This window comes from Staurois parvus, unplaced genomic scaffold (genome assembly GCF_062004578.1).
Source record: "Staurois parvus isolate SC_StPar_1 unplaced genomic scaffold, SC_StPar_1.0 ptg000194l, whole genome shotgun sequence".
NCBI lineage: Eukaryota > Metazoa > Chordata > Amphibia > Anura > Ranidae > Staurois > Staurois parvus.
Window position 1 is genome coordinate 126,255 of NW_028317990.1, and position 27,419 is coordinate 153,673.

At 40.6% G+C, this 27,419-nt stretch overlaps 1 protein-coding gene across 1 annotated transcript in view; it reads left to right on the forward strand.

The window, feature by feature from the left end:
* The window catches only part of LOC149461724 (carbonic anhydrase 12-like), a 61,967-nt gene extending 41,646 nt beyond the window's left edge, over positions 1 to 20,321 (forward strand). The window contains exons 3-9 of the mRNA XM_089677873.1: positions 3,037 to 3,066; positions 5,781 to 5,945; positions 8,454 to 8,605; positions 11,015 to 11,107; positions 12,443 to 12,506; positions 15,347 to 15,501; positions 20,111 to 20,321. Of these exons, the coding sequence (XP_089533999.1) occupies positions 3,037 to 3,066; positions 5,781 to 5,945; positions 8,454 to 8,605; positions 11,015 to 11,107; positions 12,443 to 12,506; positions 15,347 to 15,501; positions 20,111 to 20,230 (779 nt within the window). The 3' untranslated portion in view covers positions 20,231 to 20,321. The remainder of the gene's footprint in view (positions 1 to 3,036; positions 3,067 to 5,780; positions 5,946 to 8,453; positions 8,606 to 11,014; positions 11,108 to 12,442; positions 12,507 to 15,346; positions 15,502 to 20,110) is intronic.
* Positions 20,322 to 27,419: the final 7,098 nt, after the last annotated feature.

Sequence of the window (27,419 nt, forward strand, 5' to 3'; positions counted from 1 at the left end):
TGGCACCCCACCAGTAAAAATGCGCTTAACTTTATGCCTGAAAAAGGTGCTGAGGCTTCTTTGACATGTTTGAAGTGCAGGCAGCCCATTCAGTTGAAAAAAAATGCGCAAAAAAACACTATTAAATACTAGTTGTGAATGCAGTCTTACTGCAGATAACTTTTTGTCTTATCAATAGTTATAGCTTACATTCTCAAATTCGAAGAAGCGTATCCATTTTTACTGACATATAAATGAAATGTTTGCAAATCAAGAACAATAATGTAAGTAATGCAAGCTGCAAGCACACTTAGGGGTTGATTTTTTTAAAACTTGAGAGTGCAAAATCTGGTGCAGCTCTGAATAGAAACCGACCAGCTTCCAGGTTTTATTGTCAAAGCTTAAAGTGATGCTAAACCCCGGATCCTGCACTCACTATATCTGATCTCCCACAGTACACACAACATTGAAATGCAATTATTTTCGAAAATATAAACTGCTAAATACCTTTTCGCATCAGCAGTATATAACAGTCTTGTGACTTCTATCAGTATCCGGCCAAGCACTGCGTAAAGCTTGCAAGAGGAGTTTCCTTTCTGCTCTAGGAGGATACAGAACCCCTGACCTCTGTCTGGACAGTGCTGATTGGTCCTCTACTGATCACATGCACTCTCCCCCAAAAAAAAACCTCTCTAGCAATACACACCAAACTGAGCATGTGCAGAGTGACTCCACATGACATGTCTTTTCAGGAGATAAGAAGGGGATGATCAGAGAAGTCAGGATCGAACAGTGTTTTTACGCAATGCAGAGGATTAACTCCTTAGGTACCACCATGAGTATAACAAGCATGCTTTACTGCATATACAGACTGATTTGTCTGTTGTGGGTTTAGTAACACTTTAGGAACTTCAATGACACTATGTCTTTGATCTCTTGAACCCCAGAAGAATATGAAGAGGATGTCTGGTGGATGGAAAGCTTATGTAAAGAGCTACTGACCTTCTTATTCAGCATAAGGAGTCATCATTATTTGGCGAGTGCTACTCACAAGGGGAGTGGTGAATAAGCACAGGCACTTTCTGGTTGTTGTGAGTCACTCGCGTGGAGAAAATAAAGAACAGGAAGCACAGACATTTGGAAAAGCACTTTACTGGTTTGCACAGATGACTGATCACAGCATATTTTTTACAGAACCAATACTTTTATATATTTTGGACTTTGGGAGAACATTATTTATGGTTTATTTCACAATTTTTGGTTTACACTGCGGATTGTTTACAGCCTCTTTGGATTGCTTTAGCCCGTAAACCAAATCTTTCATCTCATCCTAAAGTGTTACTAAAGCCAAAAAGGTAAAATCAGTCTGTATATGCAGTAAAGCATGCTTGTTCTACTCATGGTAGAACCTAAGGGGGTTTATCTTCCACACCATGTAAATAAGCTGTTTGATCCTGTCTTCTCTGATCCTCCCCTTTTTTTTCCTCAATCCATCTGCTGAGAGAACCGAACTTTGGGGGCAAGCTGCACATGCTCAGTTTGGTGTGTATTGCCAAAGAAGGTTTTTTTTTATTCTCACTTGGGACAGTGCATATGATCAGCAGATAACCAGTGCTGTCTAGACAGAGGGTCAGGGGTTATGCAGCCTCATAGGACAATCAGGGGAGAAAGTAAACTCCTCCTACAAGCTTTAACCAGTGCTCAGCTGGGCACTGATATAGAAGTTACAAGACTGCCCTAACTGCTGATGAGAAAAGGTATTTAGTAGTTTATATTTACTAAAATAATTGCATTTCCATGTTGTATGTACTGTGGGAGACCAGATACTGTATAGCGAATGCAGGGTCTTGGGGTTAGAAACACTTTAACCCTTTCACCTAAGCTTACTGTATGATATCCATAGATGATTAGTTTTTTTCTTTGATCAGCCACAGGTGAATGGAGGAATCATCCCTACTGAGCTATTATATTCTGACAGTGGGGACTCCTCCGGTGCCAGAATACACTGATCAGCGCTGCAGGTGCTGATCGAATAAAACTTTTCCAAAAGTCCTGTTGTAGTAGCAATTTTGGAAAACCAGGAAACTCCAGACATGGACCTTGAGGAAAACAAGTGATTTATTAAAAACAGCGCTGTTTGACCCAGCCGGGCTCATGCCTGCAAAGCCAATGGTCAAAAGTAGTAATCACTTCTTGCAAGCGTATATACCAATGATCACATCACAATGCATATTTTAACTCTTTCACTTTCTACACATTCAAAAGACTTTCTAAACTGTGCAGAATATAGCCTTGAATTCCAGCTACAGATAAGGGTGCTAGCTACAGGCTGGTACACATTACTTTACAGGAAATAAGGGAGGGGGAAAGAGAGCTGAAAACCTTGCTTTGCAAGCAAATACTGTTAGAAATGTTAAAGTTTAAAGGGGAACTGCCACACCTTTAGATATGTCAATTGTTAGATTACCTTGTGGCCAGTGGTCATAGATGGATCAAATTTCATCCCTGATAAAATTTTGATCCCTCTATGGCCAGCTTAACCGTACACTTCAGACAAAAGTCAGCACATCAGTCAATACATTTTACAGTAACAGTGGTATCAGTAGGATCAGCGTTCCAAAAATCTCATGCACTAAATCCAGTATTGAAATTCTGATGGCTATGTAAATGCAAAAAGGCTGTTCACTTTACAAGGGAAGATGTATTGGCATTTTTCCCAGAGCTTAGTAAATGACTTCCATCACTCAATCATGTGCAAGCTGCAAATACTGTTTTATTTATTTTCCTTGCACATGATTGGGTGTTATCTGCAAAAGGAACATTTCACAACATTCACTAAACTCTGGGGAAATTTCCCTTGCAAAGTGATCACCCTATTTCCCTTTTAGTAAATGAGCTCAAATGTGTCAGTTTATTAGAGTTGATAACTTATGTTTTGTACAAGGTGTTTAGCACAAAGTTAAAATGATCCATACCTAAGTGACCTACACATTCTATCAGTGATGATATTTAATGATTCACATTTTGAATGCTCTTCTATTTAATTCTGTATTTTAGATGACTGGTGCTATGAAGACCCACTATGCTGTAAGTATTTTTGTTTGTTTATAATGTATTTATTTACCACAAGAAATTTTAAAAGCAAGCACTGTAATAGATTGCAGAGATAAAAGATGATACAGTGGTGAAATATTCACCGGGATTAAACAATCTATAGGTCAGTCAACACTGGCTCAAAGGAACTGAACATTTATTTATTTATTTCAGGTGCTTATATAGCGCCTTCATTTTACGCAGCACTTTACATATACATGTATTTTACATTCACATCAGTCCCTAACCCTAAAGGGGTGTACAATCTAAGATCCCTAACTTACATTCATACATACACACACTAGGGCCAATTAAGACAGGATCCAATTAACCTACCAGCATGTTTTTGTGGAAGGAAACGGGAGTACCCGGAGGAAACCCACGCAGGCACACGGAGAACATGCAAACTGCAGGCAGGTGGTGCCATGATTGGGATTTGAACCAGCAACCCTAGTACTGCCAGGTGGAAGTGCTAACCATTTAGCCACTGAATATGAGTATATAAGTTTCCTCCTCTCTGTCCCTCCCCCACGTTCTACACAAATATCCACTTTTTTAGTTTACTTATTTTTTTTCTTTATTGAATAGGCTTTGGCCAACCCCCATCCTCCCTCCTCTCCTAGTAGAATGAAATCAGGGCCCCTGGTTCATATCCCAGGAGGCACCGGGAGAATAACAGTCACTGCAGTCACTAAAGGGGGAGGGGGCATTGTCCATATGACTACAGGTCCCAAGATCCTCTGATGTAGTAGAATTGGATCCACTCTACTGACTGGAAGTGATATAGCTGACCCAGTACTGGGCACTAGGGGAAAAGGCTTAATTATAATCCCATCTGTAAGTGTCCTTGAATTGCATAGTAACATAGCCGCCACTTGGCTTAAAAGGGGGTAGCCAAGAAGGCAATGAAAAAAAAATGCACAACCCTCCACCATTTTAAAAATGACAACATGGTCAAGAAAAATCTCCATTTCATCTATACCACTCACATTGCCTCAATGGCCTATCCCTGCTAAAGACCAAGAACCACATCCATTCCTTATAGGGGATTTTACTCTCATTAGATCATCAATATGGCAGGTGTCTTGGGAATGATGAAAAAAAATGAAAAAAGCTCTTGGATATTTTGATAGCATGAAAATAATTATTAGCTAGTCCATGGATGTCCCAATATGTAGCCTATATGTATATGACCATTTTATTTGGACATAGTAGTTGGACGTAGACCTGAGTTTTGGTTAAGGGCACACCACCCAAACAGGAGAGTTGGTCAGCTTGGATCGCTTTGTTTCTCCCAAAACTTGTTTACTATTTATTTTGTAGGGTAGCCAAAAACAATTGAGTACTGTCCATGATATTTTTTTTATGTGCACTAACATCCACATTTTTCAGACAAAGTTGTGCCCCCTTATTCAAGGACAAGCAGTACTGCTTGGACATTGAAAAAGGGATACACCCTGAAAACTCAATTGTTTTTGTTACAAGTACACTAATACAGCTAAAATCATCTTCAGCACGTAGGGAAGCCAAGAAGGACCCGGTCATGTAATCTGTAATAGCACATGGGGAAGTAAAATTGGAGAAGTAATATGGGGGAAGCAAAAAAAATGAGGAAGTATTACGGGGAAGTAAAACATTGAGTTGTTTTTTGGCCAGTATTACATTTCCCACCTAAATTTCAATTAGGTACATACAGGTGTTTTAGCTTGCCTTGGTAGTCCCAAAATCCTAGCATGTAAAAGACACACAATGTGTATTATGGCAGCAATATGGAGCTATATTAAAGCTCCCAGAAGTCAGGGTGGGGGTGGAGTGTGCTCCTATACCCTCTTAGCATTTGAGAGGGGATCTGAGGACTGAGAGGGGATAACAATATGTGATTTTTATGACCAATGAACACCAATAATGAATGAACTAATTTGCCATGTCTGCAGCATGAAAGGTGCACACATAGCTGGGACCATAATGTTAGTGCTGCATACAAGCCCCAGTCCACTGGCTGGGAAAAGCAATCTAAGAGGCAGTGATGACATTCACACTGATGAGTGTATAAAAGGCACTTTAACAATGGCTGCATTCAGCATTTTCAACATAATCTGTAATTACAGATGTACTAGGATGATTCTTGTTACCATAATGGATTCACTAAGAAAACAGCCTTTAGCCCAGAGATAATGTTAGCAATAGAGGCTGTAAGGCACACTGTGGACCTCCATAAAAATAATTAAAAAAGGTAGAGGCTGTAATATGCTTATTTTTTAATTAAACACAACATTTCAAATTTCATTTTAAAATGATGTATGGCTGCATAGGCCATTTGTATTATCCTTCAACAGCAGTCTGCAAGCAGATTTAATTTTTTTATAACTGCCATGGGTTTGTACATGGGCCCCTCTTTGTAATTAGCTGATTACCTCCCTGAAGGTATGCACAGTGCAATTACATGAATTTTCGTGTATCATGACATCATTGGCATCACCTGTAGGTTAACAGAACTTGAAGTTTCATTTTTGGTGACACATGCATACCTAAAGGGATTCCAGGAGTGCAGTGACTTGCAATCATGGCACTCATTCTCAGCTTCTTAAAGATCTGCAGAAAAATCTAATAAGTTCCATAAAATCCTATATTTTATTATGTACATAAAGAATACACCAGGGGTTTGTTAAATGCATTTTCTCATTGTATATATGCCATTTACTTATTAGACCCTGCAACCTGGAGCTCACATTACCCAGTCTGTGGACAGAACTCACAGTCACCTATTAATATCATAACATCCAAGACCCGCACCCTTTCTAGTCTGGGCCCTCTACAAGTTTTTGGTATAACAGGATCTTCTTCAGCTGTAATCACTAATAATGGACACACAGGTAAGTGTGTAATTTTTAGCTACATTTCTTATGAAACGTTTATTTTAAGGAAAATGCCACCAGTAATACATTTTTCCAAAACTCCCATTCTACAATTATGAAAATCACTGTGGTTGTCCACGATCCACTGAAATTTCTATGAAGATGTACTCTTTAACTAGAAATTTTGCAAATCAAGTAATTCTACAGTAAGTAAAGTTGACCATGCATTAAAATGGAAGCGAGGCTGTAAGGAAAGTATTTCTACCGTTTTTGTTGTATATTTTTTAAAGCTTTCACTGAGAGTTTATTTTATTCCAGGGTGAGGGGGACTGCAACATAAGTGGACTTTGCAAGGGTGGGGGCTGCAACTTAAGTGGACTTTGCAAGGGTGGGGGCTGCAACATAAGTGGACTTTGCAAGGGTGGGGGCTGCAACATAAGTAGACCTTGCAAGGGTGGGGGGCTGCAACATAAATGGACTTTACAAGGGTTGGGGCTGCAACATAAGTGGAATTTGCAAGGGTGAGAGGTTGCAACATACTGTAAGTATACTTTGCAAGGGTGGGGGGCTGCAACATAAGTGAACTCTGCAAGGGTGGGGGGCTGCAACATAAGTGGACTTTACAAGGGTTGGGGCTGCAACATAAGTGGAATTTGCAAGGGTGAGAGGTTGCAACATACTGTAAGTATACTTTGCAAGGGTGGGGGGCTGCAACATAAGTGAACTCTGCAAGGGTGGGGGGCTGCAACATAAGTGGACTTTGCAAGGGTGAAAGGTTGCAACATACTGTAAGTAGATCTTGCAAGGGTGTGGGGCTGTGACATAAGTGGACTTTTAAAAGGTAAGGGGCTGCAGCATAAGTGGACTTTGCAAGGGTGGGGGGCTGCAGCATAAGTGGACTTTGCAAGGGTGGGGGGCTGCAGCATAAGTGGACTTTGCAAGGGTGTGGGGCTGTGACATAAGTGGACTTTGCAAGGATGGAGACCTTCCAAAATGACCAGAATGCACTAAAAACAGTAAACAATTAACTATTTCAGACATTTTGAGAGGAATAGAGAGCGCATAAGTAGAGAGAGCAGTATGTGTTCAGATGACCTGGATCCCATTATTAGCATAATGCGGCACGTTCTACCATTTTTTCCTTTATGCAAAATCTGGAACGGACTGCGCTGGTGTGCTAGGTCCATTTGAATACATGGAAAACGCTTTGCATGCATTTCTGATGATGAAAAAAGGCTCTGGACAGCATTTGGAAATGGAACAGTTAAAAAACGCTTCTAAAAGCAAACGATTATAAACGCGGTTAGCCGCGTTTACGTGCATTTACATGCATTTACAAGCATTTGGTGTTTGAAACGCTGATAAAATCTACTCCTGAGCGCAAGTTTGGTGCGTTCAAAAAAACTACTGTAAACTCATCTGCTTGTAAACAACAGTGTACATGAACACATAGGAAAACATTAGGGAGCTGTTCAGGGGCTGCTGAAAAAACCGCTGAACAGCTCCTGAACGTCCGTTTATCAGCTGCAGTGTATATGAACCCTAAATTTAAAAATATAACAAAAGTCAAAACTTCTTTTTTTTTTTTTTTTAGTGGAGAGAGATTAAAACACCTGTCTGGTTTTTATTGTTGCCATTGTCCCTGTTAGGGAGATTCACCCTCTATATCTGTCTTGTCTATCATTTATCATCAAAAGTGAAAAAAAAATGACAAATTTTGGGTTGTACCAGGAACAGTGAAGGGAAGTCTTCAAATGAGGACACCAGTTTCAGTGACACCCTAGGATTCACTCACTTTGGAGGGATTTCCTCTCACTTTCTGTTTTGACTATGAGACAGGAAGTGAAGGGTAATCTCTTATAACCTTACCTCACTGTATCCAAATTGTAAAAAAAAAAAAAAAAAGTTATATTTTAAGGGTGAGTTGGATATTTTAAATAATGGCTTGGGTAAGTTATTGATTAGAGAGGTGCACACTTTCATTCTTACTTGATCTAGATGTTGAAGACCTGTTAAAATATCAGAACTGGGCTTCTGTCTGTAAAACACCTAATCTGAGATTTTACCACCTGTTCTATCACTATTTACACCCACAAAAGCCTCAAATAGCAATGGCTAAGGATACTTTTTGAGATCATCACCCAATATGTCATTGCCATTGAACATCAAAATTGGCAGGTCCAACACTGGTGCCCTGTGCTTTTTACAGATGAGAGCAGGTTCACCCTGAGCACACGTGAAAGCCGTGAAGAACGCTATGCTGCCTTCAACATTGTTCAGCAATGTTGTGGGTCAGTGATGGTCTGGGGAGGCATATCCATTCAGTCATCTGTAGGTTGATAATTTTCATTTCCATCAAACGATGGGACATCCTTACGTTCCTAACACATTGCCCAGTCCATATCAGTATAGATATCCAGAATGAGATTTTTCCCCATTGAGATCTGATGTGTTTTCAAAGTGTTCCTTTAATTTTTTTGAGCAGTGTATACTTGCAACTTGTCCCAATGTTTTGTATCTCTGCAGTTGAAGCATCATTGAGTTCAGAGCATTATCTGTCAAGGGCAGGACTTGATTACCCCTACAAACTTGCTACGTTTCACATTCACTTTGGAAATGAGTATTCCACTAATCAAGGTTCAGAACATCTGATCAATGGTCAATCTTTCCCAATGGAGGTAAGTACCTGTTTTTTTATAGTGTTGAGGCAAACAGAGATATAAAGGTTAAACATGTATATTCTGATTTGGAACTGATAATTTAACGGTTTAATTTATTTGTTTTTTTACAATTACAGTATATGATATTGACATCTACATTTTGTGCATGCTTTGGTGTTAGAAAAGGTTTTTGGTCGATCGTCCTTAAGGTAGTGCAGGTTTACAAACTACAAACATACATACTCACCTAGGTGGATGCAGCATCGTCCCCTGCTGCCTCTAAGACCAAGAACCGTGCGTTCATAGTCCACTGATCGCTCGGTTCCCATTCTTCCATGAGGAGAGAGTCACTGGCTTTCTGCTCTGCCTCTCCAGAGCTCATTTGAGTGCTGGGCTGTAGAGGGAGCGGGAACAGCTGGCTCATTCACCCAGCAGCATGCTGAGCCAGCTGCCAGTCAGGGATCTGGGCAGATCCCGGTCAGAAATCTGGACCAGCTCTGTGACATCAGCCGCCAGCATGCTTTAGCCCACTGTCAGCTGAATTTGGGTCGCAGAAGTGCAGAACAAAGTGCACTTGTCTTCGGTGTGGCCAGTTCACACCACTGTGTTGTGGTAGTGTGCAGGCAATGTGCACTGAAAAACAGTACTGCATGCAGCGCACTTACAGTACATGGCCTATAGAACTTTATGAAATGTCACTATGTGCTGCCTGCACCGCAATGCACATCAGCTGCTATGCTGTAATACAGTGGCTGGTGTGAATGGACCCTTATAGCATGTTCAGTCTATGGTTATCCTATGTTACATATCCGCATGCTCTGACAGTTTGCTGTACCATTATGTTTACTAAATATTATGTCAGGGGCCACACTAGAGGTTGAATGAATGAATATAGCTGGCACCCGCTGTAGCTCTTGCAATACTTCACTTACTTGAGGGGATACAGTCCTCTTGGCTTCAGGCCAGACTAGAAACCCCCTATATCAGGGGTGTCAAACTGGTGGCCCTCCAGCTGTTGCGAAACTACAAGTCCCATCATGCCTTTGCCTTTGGGAGCCATGCTTATAACTATTAATCTTGCAATGCCTCATGGGACTTGTAGTTTGGCAACAGCTAGAGGGCCGCCAGTTTGACACCCGTGCCCTATATCAAGTAAGTTGACCGCCACTACCTTACACTATTCTTTTGGTTGAGTGTTGTTAGCCTATAGTGTGGGGCTATTTGTTCTACTGGTAGAATGTACTTTAACTCATATGGTTGTGCGATCTTGAGGCTTTTTTTCGCATAGGATTGAATATTAGGCACCATTCACACTTCCAAATTGTACTACAATCAAATATGAGTGCCATTCAACTCTAACGACACCTCAAAAATGATGCACTTCTTAGGTAATCATTACCTGAGGGATTGCGCAAGAATCACAGCAAAACATGTGTATAAAAACATACTGTATCTGGCTGAGGGCCAAAATTTGGTCCTTGAGCTTCTTTGCCACGACAACCGTGCATAGGGTAGTTCAATCAAGTGAATAGGGTGCACTGTGCGCTACATGAGGAAACGTGTGTGTGAATCCCTCAAAAAAAAAATAATCGAGAGCGGCAACACGCATTTCCACTATACAAAATGTGGGGGCCTAAAGGATGTACGACAAACAAGAGATCCCTGTGCTCAAATCCATACAGCTAGTGCATGCATTTATCCATCAGGTGCTAAAGGGGTGTAACCACATTAACTCTAGAAATTCTGAAGGACCCTCTGCACACTGGTATATACCCTTTCAAGCAAACTATGCAATAAATAGGGATATTTAGTTCACACATATTGCAATACATGCTTAAGCTGGCCAACTGCATCAAAGTAATCCCTCTATGGCCAGTCCTACTCTGCCCTGCCTACGCAAGTGCTACTGTGGACACAATGCTAGCATGAACCTTGTAGCTCTCCCCATTGTGTCTTTTCCCCTATGCTAGCATTGTGTCCACAGTAGCACTTGCGTAGGCAGGGCAGAGTAGGACTGGCCATAGAGGGATTACTTTGACGCAGTTGGCCAGCTTAAGCATGTATTGCAATATGTGTGAACTAAATATCCCTATTTATTGCATAGTTTGCTTGAAAGGGTATATACCAGTGTGCAGAGGGTCCTTCAGAATTTCTAAAGGATGTACGTTCTCCCTCTCAAAGGCAACAAATACAAGCTGATATTTCAAACATATTACAAATATTACAGGTTTTTATTTCTGACACTTGAGCAAATGTTGTGACATTTGCCAAACAAACTGTTTTACACATAGACCCTTAAGTAAAAGAATGGAAGAGATGGGGAAAATAGTCATCTATTTTTTTTTCTGTTAACACGTTGGTGTGTATATACCTAAATGTCTATTCTTGCTTGCTGTTAAGTAACTTTAACTTTTTTTGTAATTTTAGATGCATTTCGTGTTTTACAATACAAAGTATGCAGATATAACAACAGCCAAACAAAACCCAGATGGCCTGTCAGTAGTTGGTGTACTTTTTGCAGTAAGTTGTGATTTCTCTAAAGCAGGAAATGTGAGACAGTTTTGTTTGAAGATTTGTAGGATGGATGCCTCAAACCTTTCATGCTGATGAAGATGGGACTTTTTAATTTCTCTAAACCATACTCAAAGCCCATCCTCTACTCCAGCATTTTTCAATTCCAGTGGTTAACCTTTTTTGCATCACAAACCCCTTCAAGAATCGTGGGAAACATATAGACCCCACATCAACACAACTTTGCATGCATGAATATATGTACTTAATTTTATTGAAATTTGATTGCCTAATATATATATGACATGTACAACATTTGAAAAAAGTGAACAAACAATCTTAACAAAAAACGTACTCTTTTCATGCAAAAAGTAATGGCCACTCATTACAAAAATATATACATTCATCTTGTGCAAATTAAACAAAATTATTTTAATTCTGCTCAAAACTACTGATATGCAAAAGCCTCCATGCTAAATGGATATAACACAATACATGGAAAACCAACTAGACTTTTTTCACCTAATGATTTTTATATTTTGCACATTTTGTGGATGTTTATAGCCTACTTCGCCACTGTGAGGGGTGTATTTCACATTCAGTGTTCATTACTACTACTACTACTACTAATTTAGTGCTTGCTATTATGGAGTGGCACAAGATGGCGGATGGGCAGAGAACAATGATACAAATTTAAATGGTAAACATGGGCCAACAACAAATTAAGAGGTGCTTAGCGGTTGGCACTTTAAGCAGTGGCAGGTTTTCTTCAAATTTCTTTCAATGGCAATCCATTGGTTTGGAAAAGGGGGGAGGGATATATAACTAATAGAAATGTTATTTTTATCTGATCATCACAGACCCTCTAAAACCCCTAAGTGGTCCATGGACACCAGGTTAAGAACCCTGTCTTAGAGGAACCCTTGAAATAATTTTTGATCTTGAGAAGCTCCTGCTAAAACCAAGTTCCTGGAGGTCATTGGGAAAAATGCATCTTAGATTGGTGGTCACTGAGAAGAATGCCCCCTTACAGTTGTGATCAGAATGTAGTCCTAAAAGAAAGCTAAAAAGATCATGCCATTGACTTTGCCAAGTGGCATTGACCCTGGAACTATGCTGGCACCCTCAGATGGGAGGTAAGTTAGCCACACCTCAAGGAACCTCTAGCAATCTTTGTAGGAAACCTAGGGTACCACGTAACCTTGGTTAAGAATGGCTGCTCCACATCTTGCCCACTGCACATTGCCTATACCTTCTCTCTGCCTGCTGATCAATTTTGTATACTAACACACTTCTGGTATCTTGTATTCAGAGCATCATAAAATATTTTTTTTTTTATTAAAGCTTGGATCAAAAAATGAAGCTCTTATCCCTTTTATTGGCGCTCTCTCTTCAGTGGCCTACAGAGGTAAGCTGCTCTAACACTGGAAACTATTGGTATACCATAAAATATATACTGATATCAAATGTCTTTGTTTTATCTTTTTACTCAGATATGTATTTTTATTGGATTTTTTAAAGAACGGTATTTATATTTAGCAGTAGGTATTTGAAGAGAAGAATGTTGACCTCACTGTACATATTGTATGTAATATGTGTTGAATCGGCATCTATACTCCTGTTGCCCTCCTACACCATTGTGCCCAGGCTCTGAAGTCTTATCTGCACACCTCCACCATGGCTTGTTACACAATGAACAACAACAATGTTGGAATGGGGTACTTGAATCCAAGTAGGTAGGTAGTAGGTAATAGGTTTTGTAAATGGCATTCTGTGGCTGTCTGAACGTGGCCATGGTTTAATGAGTATTCTATATTCTTAGCCAGTGTAGTAAAACCGACGAATTAGGAAAATAATAGATCAGAATAGTTTTTATTTAGTTTCTCAATATTCTGACAGCCTACCTGCAGCTCCCTATTACTATCCCAAATTCCCAATATTCCAAGAGACTAACAACAATCAAAGTAAAACAAGACATTGTGATGCCCTATACACAACGGATGAATATCGGCCAAAATCAGCTGAAACAGTACAGTGGAAACTGGTTGACTTTTGACCCGTGTGTACAGCTGCTTGTCCGACAGATTCTGACATCATGACCAGCTACTGTAGAATAAGCATTCTGGAAAGCCAGCAGCTGATCGACATCAAATCAGTGCTTGTAGCCAATGGCTGCGAGCGCTGACCGGTCCGTTCTGTAATGGGAGCAGTCCCTCTTGCTGTACTATCATCCCATAGTTAGTACAGCAACCTCCTCAGTGTTTTTTTTGTTCAGCCTGCTGGGTTGAACGGAAACAAAAACGTAACGTGTGTACCAGGATTAAGAAGCACCCATGTCCAAACCACAAACTGGCCAATTGTGAGGCAGTGTAGGCAATTTTAGACTGAATGTGCAAGTAATTCGGTATCTAAACAAGGTCTTCAAAAGCCTATAGGCATCTGCTCACTTATGCATAGATATAGGTGAACTGAAGCCTTTGCCAAGCCTGTATTCACTTTTATTGAAATGGCCACAATGAAGAAGGATACAGCATGGACATGGTTGTCCTAATATGGAGCTGAAAAAGAAGCATGATATTTATATTTGAGACAGAAACACATAGGAAGTTATAAATAATGCCTTGTTTACACTTGTGGTTCTGAGGCAGTAAAAACATGGAGTTAAGTCATGTTTTTACCACCCCAACTGCTCCCCCTTAAAGTGATACTAAACTTTTTTTTGTAAAAAAACAAACATGTCTATACTTACCTGCTGTGCGAAGTTGTTTTGCACAGAACAGGCTGGATGCTCCTTTTCTTGTGTCCCCCGCCGCTGTCTTTCGGGTGCCCCTACAGCAAGCAGCATGCTATGGGGGCACCAGCTGCTCCATGTGTCCATTCACACACACACGAAGCCATGGCTTGGCCCCGCCCCCTCTCTCTCCTCATTGGCTGACTGGTTGTGACTGACAGCACTATTGATTGAGCCTTCACAACCACTTTAAAGCTGAACTTCACCCAAAAGGGGAAGATCCAGTTTTCTGCATCCTCCCTCCTCCACTGCCACATTTGTCACTTTTTGGGGGGGAGCGGGGTACCTGGTTTTGACAGGTACCTGATCTCACTTCTGAGTCGCCGTGGTGATCTGAGCCAGAAGTATTGCCCCCCCTCCTAACCTCTGCAGTCTTCTGGGAAACTTCACAGGTCCAAGAAAACTGTGACCCATTCACAAAGCGCAGCACACTTTGCAATGCGCAGTAGGAAACCGGTTGTGAAGTAGCAAGGCTTCACTGACTGTTTCCCTTACTTAAGATGCCGGCACCTGCACCCGAAGCCGATTGAAGAATCGGCTGGGGTAAGGACATCACTGGATCCCTGGACAGATAAGTGTCCTTATATTAAAAGTCAGCAGCTACTGTATTTTTAGCTGATGACTTTTAATTTTTGAGGGAGAGCCTGGAGCTTCACTTTAAGCTGCAAAGGCAACGAATTGGGTGTACACATGGTGTGACCATAATGCTGTATATCAATGCTTTGCATGCCTGCTGCATGGATGGGATGCATTCAACTAAATGGGGGTATGCTGTAACTGCCCTGCAACTGTGCTTGGTGGTACTGTTTTTAAGGGGTTAAAACAAGTGGCGAGGAGGTAACGTAAAGCATCCTGTATCACTGTTCAGTGAGTGAACTCTAGTGTAAACTAGATCTTCAAGGTTCTCAGCGTCTCAGAAACCAATCAAAAGATTTAGCAAAAATTAATTGCTGAAGGGGTTGGGGGGAGTTAAAAGTACAGCTCATCTGCAGAGTTTTTACCAGCGCCCAACTACTAATGTGAACGAGTCCTTGCACTGTGTGGAATGATTACAGTGGTCACCTTTCATTAACTGTTGTATTGCTGTTGCTGAAGCATAGTATTGTATGTCTTAACCCCTGTCGCACTTTCACTATACAGATTGGTCTGCACGTATTTTGGAAATTAAAATAAATGGCTTGTGAAATTAAAAAGGGAAAGAATGTACTGAATTCTACCATTACATGTAACAATGCATTTATTAGAATGAAATATTGCTCATGACAGTGGCCCTATAACTTAGCAGTCTTTTATTTTGTGGTAGTAAACTGGATGTGAAAAATGTGGGGAAGACGAGATGAACAGAGAGAGAAAAAAGTATAAAAGCAGCCCTGGTCTGCACTATTTTAAATTTAAAGAGCAATCTGTGTAATACTGTGTTTATTTATGTACTTTTTTTTTTTACATTCATTTTCCAGGAGAGTCCACATCAATTAGCTTTAACCTTGCCAAAATTCTGCCTTACCAATCATTCGGTTATTATACATACCAAGGATCTCTCACAACTCCACCTTGCTCCGAAATTGTGACTTGGCATGTCCTAACACAGGCTCAGCAGCTAAACCATGAACAGGTAACCTAACCAACAAAACAATGCACTGCTCTGTAGGATACACTCAAATTTTAAACGTTATGATAAAAAAGATAATACTAAAAGGCTTACTTTTTTTAAATACGAAAAAATATTTATAAAGTGGCAAATCTTCCATTGGCTAATGCTTTGTCACAATTTTGGCACCAAACATGCATTGGCAACCCAGATTTGTCCACATTTAGATAAATTCATCATCCTTTCTCCAACATCTTTTTTTTATCATCCTTTAGCCTGGATTCACACTGATGCGGTGCAGAATTCGCACCGGTTTCTGTGTCATTTCCTTACCGCATCGTAATCGCACCCAGTTCATACAAACCGCTGAGGATGTGTATTTTAAGTTAACGACACCCCAAAATCAGTTCGTAAAATGCAGTGCGATGTGCAGAATCTAATTGCATGGGTGTAAACACCCATGTGATACGATTCTAATGCGGACAAAAAAGGGTCCTGCACTTTTTTGGTGCAGATACGTTGCGATCTGAGCCATACAAAATGTATGGCTCAAATTGCACCGCACAGAAATTGCATGTGATTTGCTCAGGAATGTGGTGTGGTTCCTGTGCAAATCACATGCGATGTGCTGCACCGCATCAGAGTGAACCTGGGCTTAATATGATTTAAAGACGTGTATATACGAATATTTTTTAAAATAACAAACGTTATACTTTCCTGCTCTGTGCTCAGAGCGGTGGTGAACCTCTTCTGGGGACCCCTGCCGGCACTCTACACTCCTCCACTTCTTGCTATGTGGTCACACATGTGGCTTGCTTCTGAGCCAGCCTGTGTGCATCCATAGACACACACAGCATGGCTCAAGCTCGTCCCTGCTCTACGCTCACAAGATTTGACTGACAGCAGCAGGAGCCGATGGCTCCCTCTGCCTCAGCAAAGTCTGTGAGAGTAGGGAGAGGGGAGAGTGCTGCTGCAGACAGGCACAGCACTGGATAAAGTGAGGACTTGTGTTTAGGGGGCTGAGGGGGCAATACAAATATTGGGACAGTTTTTGCCTTAATGCAGGGAATGCATTAAGGTAAAAAAAAAATTTCTTGGCTTTATAACCACTTTAATGAGAAAATAGTCCTCAGTAACATCTACCAAATTTATAACAGGTTCATGTCACATACATTGGCATCAATGGATTTTAAAATTACTTGTCAAATGGCAGATAATTTTCAGTGATTCAACAATATTTCTCTGATGTGACCTGTCATGCTCAGTCCTAGGTTCACAGAGGCGTGCATTTTTAAATACTGAGGTGCCTATTATAAAACATTTGCCTTAAACATTCACATAGCCATCATAAATAATCACTGTATCGTGCCGCGCTCCACTGTGTGATATACCTTATCTATTAAAGTGCTCTTAGTGCCTATTATTACATACTATAATCATTTGACAACAGGATGCAATAAATATTTCAAGTGCTCTATCACTAAGGACTGTGTAAAACTACCTAACAAAAAATAGCACAATCAAAATAGCCTGTGCAAAATTAATTCTGCAATAAAAACAAAATTAATATATGATTACAAAATTAAACAATCAAAAAATTCCTGTAAAAATTCATATATGTGAAAACAATTCAGAATGTGACCGTTATATGATAAATAAATCAATCAATAAATATATAACCAATCTGTGCAAGTTCATGAATATAAGAACAGTCCCACTATGGCAGGAGTGGGCAACCTGCGGCTCTCCAGCTGTTGTGGAACTACATTTCCTATGAGGCATTGCAAAACTGACAGTTACAGCTATGACTTGCAGAAGCATGATGGAACTTGTAGTCCTGCAACAGTTTGAGAGCCGCAGGTTGCCCACCCCTGCACTATGGTGACATAAAGTGTTACTGAACCCCAGGCACTGCATTTACTATATCTGGTCTCCCACAGTACACAGAACATAGAAGTGCAATTATTTTAGTAAATATAAACTGCTAAATACCTTTTCTCATCAGCAGTATATAGCAGTCTTGTGACTTATATCAGTATCCAGCAGGGCACGAGTTAAAGCTTGTAGGAGGAGTTTTCTTTCTGCTCTAGGAGGATGCAATACCCCTGACCTCTGTCTGGACAGTGCTGATCGCCCCTGTGCTGATCACATGCACTCTCCTAAGAAAAAAAAAACCTCTCTAGCAATACACACTAAACTGAGCATGTGCAGAATGGCTACAGTTCATTCTGTCTTATCAAGAGATAAAACGTGGACATTTGAACAAGAGGAGGAGCAGAGAAGAAAGGATCAAACTGTCTTTTTACACAATGTAGAGGATTACCCCTTAGGTTAGTGTGTATAACAAGTATGCTTTACTGCATATACAGAATGATTTTACTGTTGTAACACTTTAATTCCAAAATCCTTTTTTTCTTTACTCTTTGGTGTTTTTCGTGGAAGAAAGAAGCATTAAACTGTGCAAACCACCACCAAAGGTTACTAGATGGACTCACCGGAGATAGATGCTGGTAAAGTTATAAACCAGCTGACAGCACATTCTCCCTCTGAGAGCAAAGTACTCTCTCGATCACAAAAAAGTTTTTTTTTTTTTATCCCAGGAAAAGGAGAGAGAGGCTTGCATAGCATAAAAACTTTTAAAACATGCTTCCTTTATTCATAAAATCAATACACTCACATGATAGTGTGTCACCACTGACACAAGAACAAACAGCATATTATCATAAAATTGGCTCCCTCCGACTAAACCTAGTGCTCGCGACTCTGGAGCTTCAGTGTGTGTGGTGACGTCACATCCAAACCCCACTTTACGCATTTCGTCATTGGTGTCGCCCATGGAAGACACAGTTCTTATTGATTTAATTCATTGCTGAGGTATTACAGAGCACATGAAATATTTATTGCATCATGTTGTCGTCAAATTATTATAGTATGTTATATTAGGCACTAACAGCAGTTTAATAGATAAGGTATATCACACAGTGGAGCGTTATATATTTAATCTGATTAGAGCTGGCTAGTTCCAGCTGGAAAGTGGTAGTGTGGCTATTGGTTGAGGAGACAAATAGATTCATTTGAAAAATAGATTGATATGCATTTTTTGATATAGCATTGGGATTCAAATATTTATTTGGGTGTGTTCATTGGTTAAATACTGTGGCACAGTCAAAAAGTGTGTTGGTTTGTAATCACTGTATTGCATATAATATTTATTCCTTCTGATTGTCAGCTCCACTAGTGGCCATAACACCGTATTTTCCTGAAATACCTCAAACAGGAAAATACTGCAGTATGGCCATTAGATGGAGCAGACAACCATAGAAATTAAACATGCTAAGCTCAATACAGTAATTATAGGTGACGAATGTGCATATGCTTAAAGTGATTGTGAATGATCATTTTTATTCCTTTTTAAATACCAAACACGTTATTTTTACCTGCTCTGTGCACTGTTTTGCAAAGAGCAGCCCTGATTCTCTTCTTCTCGGTTCTCCTGCAGTCGCTCCTGGCTCCTCTCCCCCACCGAGTGCCCCCAGAGCAAGCCAGCCGCTTGCTCTGAGTTAATTTGTGCATGCATGTTCCCAGGCCACCTGTGTATGTCCATTGACACACAGAGCGAGGCTCAGCCCATCCCGTGCTCCCTCCTCATTGGCTGTGATTGACGGTAGTGGAGATCCCACTTCTCTCTGAGAGGCAATGAGGAGGGAGAAAGGCGAAAGAGGCACTGCTCTCGTATACATCACTGGATCGAGATCGGGCTTCGATAAGTATAAGGAGGGCTGCAGGGGAAGCTGTATGCAGAAGGGTTCTTATCTTAATGCAGAGAATGCACAAAACCTTCTGCCTTTAAAATCACTTTAAGACATTCATATGGTAATTTTTTTTTTTATAAAAAGACCCTATATAAATGCATGTAATGACATAATAAACACTGTGCATTTACTGTACTTCCCCCCCCCCCCCCCCCTCCCAATGCATTTGGACTGGTATCAGCATAGCAGGAGGCCTGCACGCTTGCCACTCCTTTGCTAAGGATATACAGCCTGAATGCCTGGCGTGTGGTTGGTACAAGGAGAGACCAAGCTGTGTTTTTTAATTGATTTTTTTCAGTAAAAAAAATAACCATGGAAGTGCTGAACCTGTATTAGACAAATACATGTTCAGCACTTTCCATAAATATTTTAAAATATACATTCCCCACTTCAAACCAGGAAATAGTTTAAATATTGTGCAAGATGGAAAATGGGTAAATGTTGAGTACATTTCAGAACAAATCTACATTTATATCATTGTTAGTACAGTACAGTAAGCTCTTTCCAATTGAAGAACAGATGTTGGGCAAATCCTGTTTGAAAATGAGCAAAGCCACTATACTAAACAGTAGAAAATAATATCTTGGTGAAAAAATGGGTGACTTTCTTGTTGAATGATGATGGTTAAAGATGTGTCCACTCCAAAGCGGCATGTCAAGAAAGTTAAATAATAAACCTTAGTTCTTTTTTTGACCAATTACTTGTGGTGTATTGCTTCTACAGCAGTGTAAGGGGTAGTAATATTGCTACGTATGCTTTGACTTCGCTTTGTTCTAATATTAAAAATTCATACACTGGCATTTTATGCTTTATTCCCACAGTATGCTGCAATCACCAGTTCACTTTACTCTACTGCAATTGATGAAACCCCAGCTGAGAAAATGGAGGACAACTTTAGACCAGTCCAGCCACTTAATGGAAGAACCGTGAACACATATTAGCCGAGCTCTGGGTTTGAATCATGTACTAGAAGCTTGATCATGGATTTCTTTTTGCCAAAATAAATCCCCCCTGACTGCTCTGCATGAAAAAGCTTTTATTTCTTTCTTTAGTGGGTTTCCACCATTTTCCAATACCCATACTTGAGTGTGTCATGGTCGGGGATCAGGCTCAGAGTCCAGTAGCTATAGCAGTAGAGAGGCTCCTACTGAGCAGCAGGAGAGGTATGCAAGAAGGTTTCCCTGGTGGATGGCGTGGGTTCACCTGAGTCTAAGCACTAACTGGTATTCACCAGAGTTCCTGCTGGTGGAGACAGGCTTTGCTGCATGTTAGTACCAGGCAGGGGTGGACTGACAACTCATGGGGCCCCCAGGCAATAGGGGAGGGGATCATGGGGACCCTGTGTCCTTGCCCAAATTTAAAAAAGCCTATGAAAAAGGTACCAGGGGCATCTCATGTGGCCCCCTACTGACCCTGGGCCCTCGGGCAGTGCCCGAGTTTCCAAATGGTCAGTCCGCCCCTGGTAGCAGGTCATGGTTCGCAGGATCACCCCACCAGGAGGTGAGCAAGCTGGGGTCAAGTAGCTGATATAGCAGGTAGGATAAGTAGAAGTGTAGTCAGTAAATAAGCCAAAGGTCAGTAACAAGTGGTTGCAGGTTGGAATCAAGGAGAAGCGTAGTCAAGGAACATGCCAACGGTTGGTAGCGAGTGGTAGCAAAGATAGAGGGCAGCAGCAGTGACAAAAGCAAGATATTAGGGAGTACAGTCACCTGGCAAACAGAAGGTTCAGATACATGGCTTAAATCAGGAAGTTCATGGGAGGCGCAAAGAGTACAAGGTTCATGTAACGCAAGGTACAAGACAAAATTGTCTAAAGGATCAGAAGGGAGCTATCCAGCATCTCGGGTGGCTCAGTAAGAAGTGTTACTGCCAGATACAACAAAGATCATGGGTTCAGATCCAGGTCCTGACATAATGGGTTTTAGACCATCTGTGTTAATAATCACCTCTTGTATGGGTCAGAACTATTCAGAAAAAGGAATATTGTTAGCCCTTATAAACTTCAAAGTTACTGCATACTGTGTCCTACATTTTATGGCCCATTTATAAAATGCAGGCTGCAGCATCTGCGCTAAACCATGAGGTTCTCTCTGCTTAACGCATCAGGAAACTGTGCAATTGGAAGGTAGGCCAGTCACATGGCTTTAGCAAGTGACCTCCTGGCTTTTTTTGTGTTATATTCATTCATTGTAATTGTGCACCATACACATTTGTGAACACACCGCTGTGTATTCCAAAACTAGTAATTCAAAACTTAGCAGCAAATCCTACTGAGGTCTACGGGGAGCAGATCTTGTTAAATTTTGAGAACTTTTCAGGCCAATAGTAGATAAAAAAAGCAGCTAAAATGACAAAAACTACCTAACAGTATTAGGCCTAAATTGACTGGTGTAAGTAGTAGCCACAATATACAGTACCTAAAAGCCATAGAAATCCTCTTAACAAAATTACGTCAAATTCTTTAACTTTTTTCTTAGGAGGAGATGCCATAGTTAACTGCAAAAAAACGTGTACAATGTTAGACTGAGCCCGTCCCAAGTCTGTCTTCATTAACCGACAATGCAAGAAGCACAACCTCTGTATGTAAGGACAGATAGTGTTAATATCTAGTTACAATTGATAATGAAAATTTGCCTGCACAGTACAGTCAGGGTGAATTATGGTAAACACAGCTGCCCAACCCCCTCGTAAACAAAGAACTATTTGGTATGTTTCCTTGCTGGGGGGGTCAAGAACAGAGCATCTAAAAAAGGTAAGCTGCAATTTTTATTTATTTTTTTCTAAGTTATGCTATGTGAATGGTGATATATAACACATATAAAGTACTGTAGGTGTTATCCCAATGTGGATGCAAAAGTGGAAATGCATTTTAAGAGGCAGAGATGAGGCATGTTTTATCTTGAAATAAACAATGGAATGGGTTATGTGTGAGACATTAACCATGAGTGGCAGGACACTATGAAAGCAGCTTGGTTAGGCTGCAGTTTGAGAGGGAGAGACGAGGCAGATTTTATTTTGAAATACAAAATAGAATGTTATTATCTGAGAGATAATTGCCAAAAATATTTTATAGTGGCTGGATAGTACGCAGGCAGCTTGGTTAGGTCGCAACTTAAGAGGGAGACATGAGAGGTTTTATCTTGAAATTCTAATTAAAGTGTATTATCTGAGAGACAAAAGTCACAAAAAATTTGATTGGCAGGCTAGAACTAGAGCACCTGTATAGGCAGCAAATCTTAACCCTTTTACTGTCACTGCTGTAAGGCTTACAGCGGTGGCAGTGGGGGGTTTACATACACTCCCAACGGCTATCAGCGGGAGCTTGTGTACATCCTACAATCTGACTGTTGGTTCTCTAATGAAAGCGATCTGCCGTTGCACATGGTGGGTGTGACTGGGTGGAGGAAAGTGGACCAGTGAACATAAGTTTGTTGATCCGGTGGTGTAGCATGGGTTGTCAGAGCTCAGGACAAGGCAAGTAATTTGTGCCACCCTAACCCGAGGATGTTTAGATACCCCCACCCCTGTCACTTCCTGTTTCTGGGGTCACTTTCCATGGCCCTTGCTCCATTAGCTTCAATGGAGGGCAGGTGAGACATCCAGGGTCTAAACCCGGATGTCTCATTGAAGATTTTACATCACATAGGAAACTTTTTGTTCCTTGTGTGTTCTAGATAAAGTTTTGGTAAAGTGAAGAAAAAAAGTACAAAAAATAAGGCTGCACCCAAGCACTTAAGCCCCTTCAAAAAACTATTTGCCCACCCCACCCCCTCACCACACACAAACGTAAATGAACCCATCAGGAGGTGCCTAAGTATGAAAACATTGCTTGCAATAAACGTTGCATACTACTGTGAACGCCAGAATGAAAGCAATAATTCTAGGGCCAATATTCACAGTTAATTCTATGCGGACGACCTGTTGGGGGTTTAATGTGTTGACTATGGAAAATATAGGGTACGAAAGATTATTTTCATTTTGCAGATGTGCGCAAAAATAAAGCTTGACATATTGGGTATATTTACTCAGTGCAACCTCGTCTTTTATATTTTACTAAAAATGAGGTAATATATTGCATGTGTGTGCCCTAAAATCAACTTTAGTGTTCTTTTTACTGAAATGTTACACTTTAAAAACCAAATATTGCATGACATAAAAATTACCAACATTTTATTTTACAAGGTGTCTGCTTTGTTTGGGGGTTTAACTAATCTTCAGGCCTAACATTATTTTTAAATGTGCAAAAGATAGCAAGAAATAGTTCTGTCAGTGAAAGGGTTAAAGAGTAACTTCACTTTTGTGGAAAAAAACTATAGCAAATAAAAAAAAATGTTAAAGCATATACAATGGCTACACAAGCCATGTTGTAATTTAACCACTTGCCCTACTGAGGATTTACGCCCCTTCCTTACCAGGCCATTTTTTGTATTACAGTGCTGTGTTACTTTAACTGATAATTGCGCGGTCATGCAATGCTGCACCCAGAAGAAATTTACGCCCTTTATTCCCACTAATTGAGCTTTCTTTTTGTGGTATTTGATAGCCTGTGCGGTTTTTATTTTTTGCACTATAAAAATAAAAACCGATAATTTTGAAAAAAAAACAATGTTTTTGACTTTTTGCTATTAAACATGTCCAGTAAAAAAATGTAAAAAAATCGAATTTCGTCATAAATTTACACAAAAATGTATTCTGCTACATATCTGTGCTAAAAAAAAAATCCAAATACGTGTAAATTAATTGGTTTACGTGAATGTTATAGCGTTTACAAATGGCGGTATATATACTGGATTTATTTATTTTTTAATAGTAATGGCGGCGATCAGTGACTTATAGCGGGACTGCGCCTGGCATTCTGACACTGGGGGGAACTGACTTGGTGTCACTGACATCCCCAGTGACACCAATACTGTGATCAGTGCTAAAAAAAACCCACTGACACTGTACTAATGGCACTGCGCAGGAAGGGGTTAACATGAGGGGAGATCAAAGGGTTAACTGTGTGTTTCACTAGGGGGCTTCACTGTAAGTACACTACTTTGGATGGCTGTGCTCTGCACAGCCATCCAAAGCAATGTGCTTGAGCTGACAGGGAAGAGAACTGTTTTGTTTACAAACAGTTCTCCTCCTCATCAGAGATCCTCGGCAATAACCAGGTGCAGGTGAGTAATCACCGGCCGGGAACCGGTGATTGATAGCCTCAGCCACGAACGGCGGCGCAGGTAGGGGGCACGCCTCACGTGTGCCCCCTACCCGGAAATACATAGTCACATGTACATATACGTGATTTTGCACACCCGTGCTGCCCTGTAGCAGTATTTCTGCTATAAGGTGGACGGGAAGCGGTTAAAGAGTAACTCCACTTCTGTTGAGAAAAAAAACCTTCCCCTCTGGATGATCTATGTATATTGCAAGGATTTTAACAAACTTTGCTGCAATTTCCTACATTTTGTTATTCTGAAGAAAGAGCTGCTTGTTTGTCTGTGTCCATGTGCAAAGTGAATCTAATGGGAGTGATTTTATCCGCTAATCAGGAAAGTAACAAGGTCTGCATCTCTTTGGTTGTGATTTCTGTTTGGGAGCATCTCACAAAAATGCTATTTCTATTGCAGGAGATGCCTAAAATCTGACTTAGTATCTCAGTGCAGACTTCTGATAAAATCAGTGAGCCAATCACACAAGCAGGAAATTACATTTCTAAGGGGCGTGTTCTGTACACCATCTGTACTGAACTCCTCCAGGTTGCCATATTGCATTGCATTTTACAGAAAATTAGAGTACTGCAGATTTAAAGTTGCAAAATGACTTGTGTAGAAATTGTATATGCTATATTAAATTTTTTATTTGCTATTTATTTTCCCACAAAAGTGGAGTTACCCTTTAAGGCCAGTTCACACCACAAAAATGCACTCCATATGCATTCCAGATACGTTTTTTGATTACAGTTCATACCACACACAGTTCCGGTGCAGTTTTCTATCTTCCAGTACAGTTCTGGGCAGAAAAAATGCATGTTTTATTTTATTTTTTCTGCACTGGAAACTGAACTAGGGCCATTGGAAAACATTGTGCATGCATTTTTGATGCAGACAAAAAACGCACTGGACTGCATCTGTAATGTTATTAAAATATACCTCTCCTTTTAAACTGCAGTGCTGTAAATGTTCTGCAAAATTCAATGCAATATGGCAGCCTGGAGGCGTTCTGTACACAGATGAAAATGTAATTTCCTGCTTGTCTGGAGAACTCTGTACTAAGATAAGTCAGATGTATCCTCTGCAACAAAAATGTAATTTTTGGTGAGATACTCCCTAAGGGTTAATGACTTCTAAAGGGATGCAGACACTGCAGTTTTCTCATTAGAACACTGATTGCATCAGTTAATTAAAATGATTTAGTCGCTCCCATTCAGAATCATTGTGCACAGGACACTGTTTAACAAAGAGCTATTACTTCAGAGCAGAAACGGGTAGGAACCTGCAACAAAGTTTGTTGAAATCCCAGCAATGTACATTGATCACCCAAAGGGGAATGTTTTTTTTTTTTTCAACAAAAGTGGACTTAAGGCTAGGTTCACACCCATGCAGTTTGTGTTTGATCTTTTTGCGGTACGTTTTGCATTTTTTATGCGTTGTTTTTTTTTTTTTTTTTCAACTTGTTGCTGGGCAGAATAAAACACAAAATGTGTCAAAAACACGACATGCTTTTCTGCAGCGTCTCCATTGAAGTCTATAGAACCAAAAATGTAGCTTTCTTTCAACCACCTCCCACCTGGCTGTTGTATATAAATGGCCGGACGGTGGCAGTGCAGGGTCGGGTGGCCGTTTAGAAACGGCCTCCCCACCCCCTGCTTGTGCACGCTCCCTGGGAGCGCACAGCACCTCCGGACACAGACGAACACCGATCGTCGTATGGGACCTCTCTGCGAGGTCCTGATCATGTGATCACTGATTGGCCAATCAGTGATCACATGAGTGGTATTGGTGGCAGGTACCAAATTTTTGCTTATTGGCCAAATTTTAGTCAGTAGCATCAGCAGTGGGAGTCTTGTAGTCATTGGAAATCCACTCTTGGATCATTTTAACACACTGGAGCAGGACCTCCTATTCTAACACATCAGCTATCACCACCTATCTAAATATATATTGCCAGAGTTTTCAGGATAGGCACCACCATCCCTGAAACCACAAATAACAACAAACATTACCAGATATGGGACTTTAAAAGTGCTAAATAATGTGATGCACACATAACACTGTTACAGCTCTAGCCAAAAGTTTTAAGAATGACACAAATATTACTTTTCACAAAGTCTGCTGCTTCAGTGTTTTTAGATGTTTTTGTCAGATGTTACTATGGTATACTGAAGTATAATTACAAGCATTTCATAAGTGTCAAAGGTTTTTATTGACAATTACATTGTTTATGCAAAGAGTCAATATTTGCAGTGTTGACCATTCTTTTTCAAGGCCTCTGCAGTTCACCCTGGCATGCTGTCAGTCAACTTCTGGGCCACATCCTGACTGCTGGCAGCCCATTCTTGCATAACCAATGTTTTTGAGTTTGTCAGAATCTGTGTGGGTTTTTTTTCTTCACCCACCTCTTGAGGATTGAAGTTCTCAATGGGATTCAGGTCTGGGGAGTTTCCTGGCCATGGACCCAAAATTTCAATGTTTTGTTCCTCAAGCCACTTAGTTATCACTTTTGCCTTATGGCAAGGTGCTCCATCATGCTGGAAAAGGCATTGTTAGTCACCAAACTGTTCCTGGATGGTTGGGAGAAGTTGCTCTTGGAGGATGTTTTTGTACCATTCTTTATTCATGGCTGTGTTCTTTTTCTTTGTGCAAAAATGTGAATGAGCCCACTCCCTTGGCTGAGAAGCAACCCCACACATGAATGGTTTCAGGATGCTTTACTGTTGGCATGACACAGGACTGATGGTAACTCTCACCTTTTCTTCTCTGAACAAGGTTTTTTCCAGATGCCCCAAACAATCAAAGGGGATTCATCAATGAAAATGACTTTGCCCCAGTCCTCAGCAATCCAGTCCCTGTACCTTTTGCAGAATATCAGTCTGTCCCTGATGTTTTTCCTGGAGAGAAGTGTCTTCTTTGCTGCCCTTCTTGACAC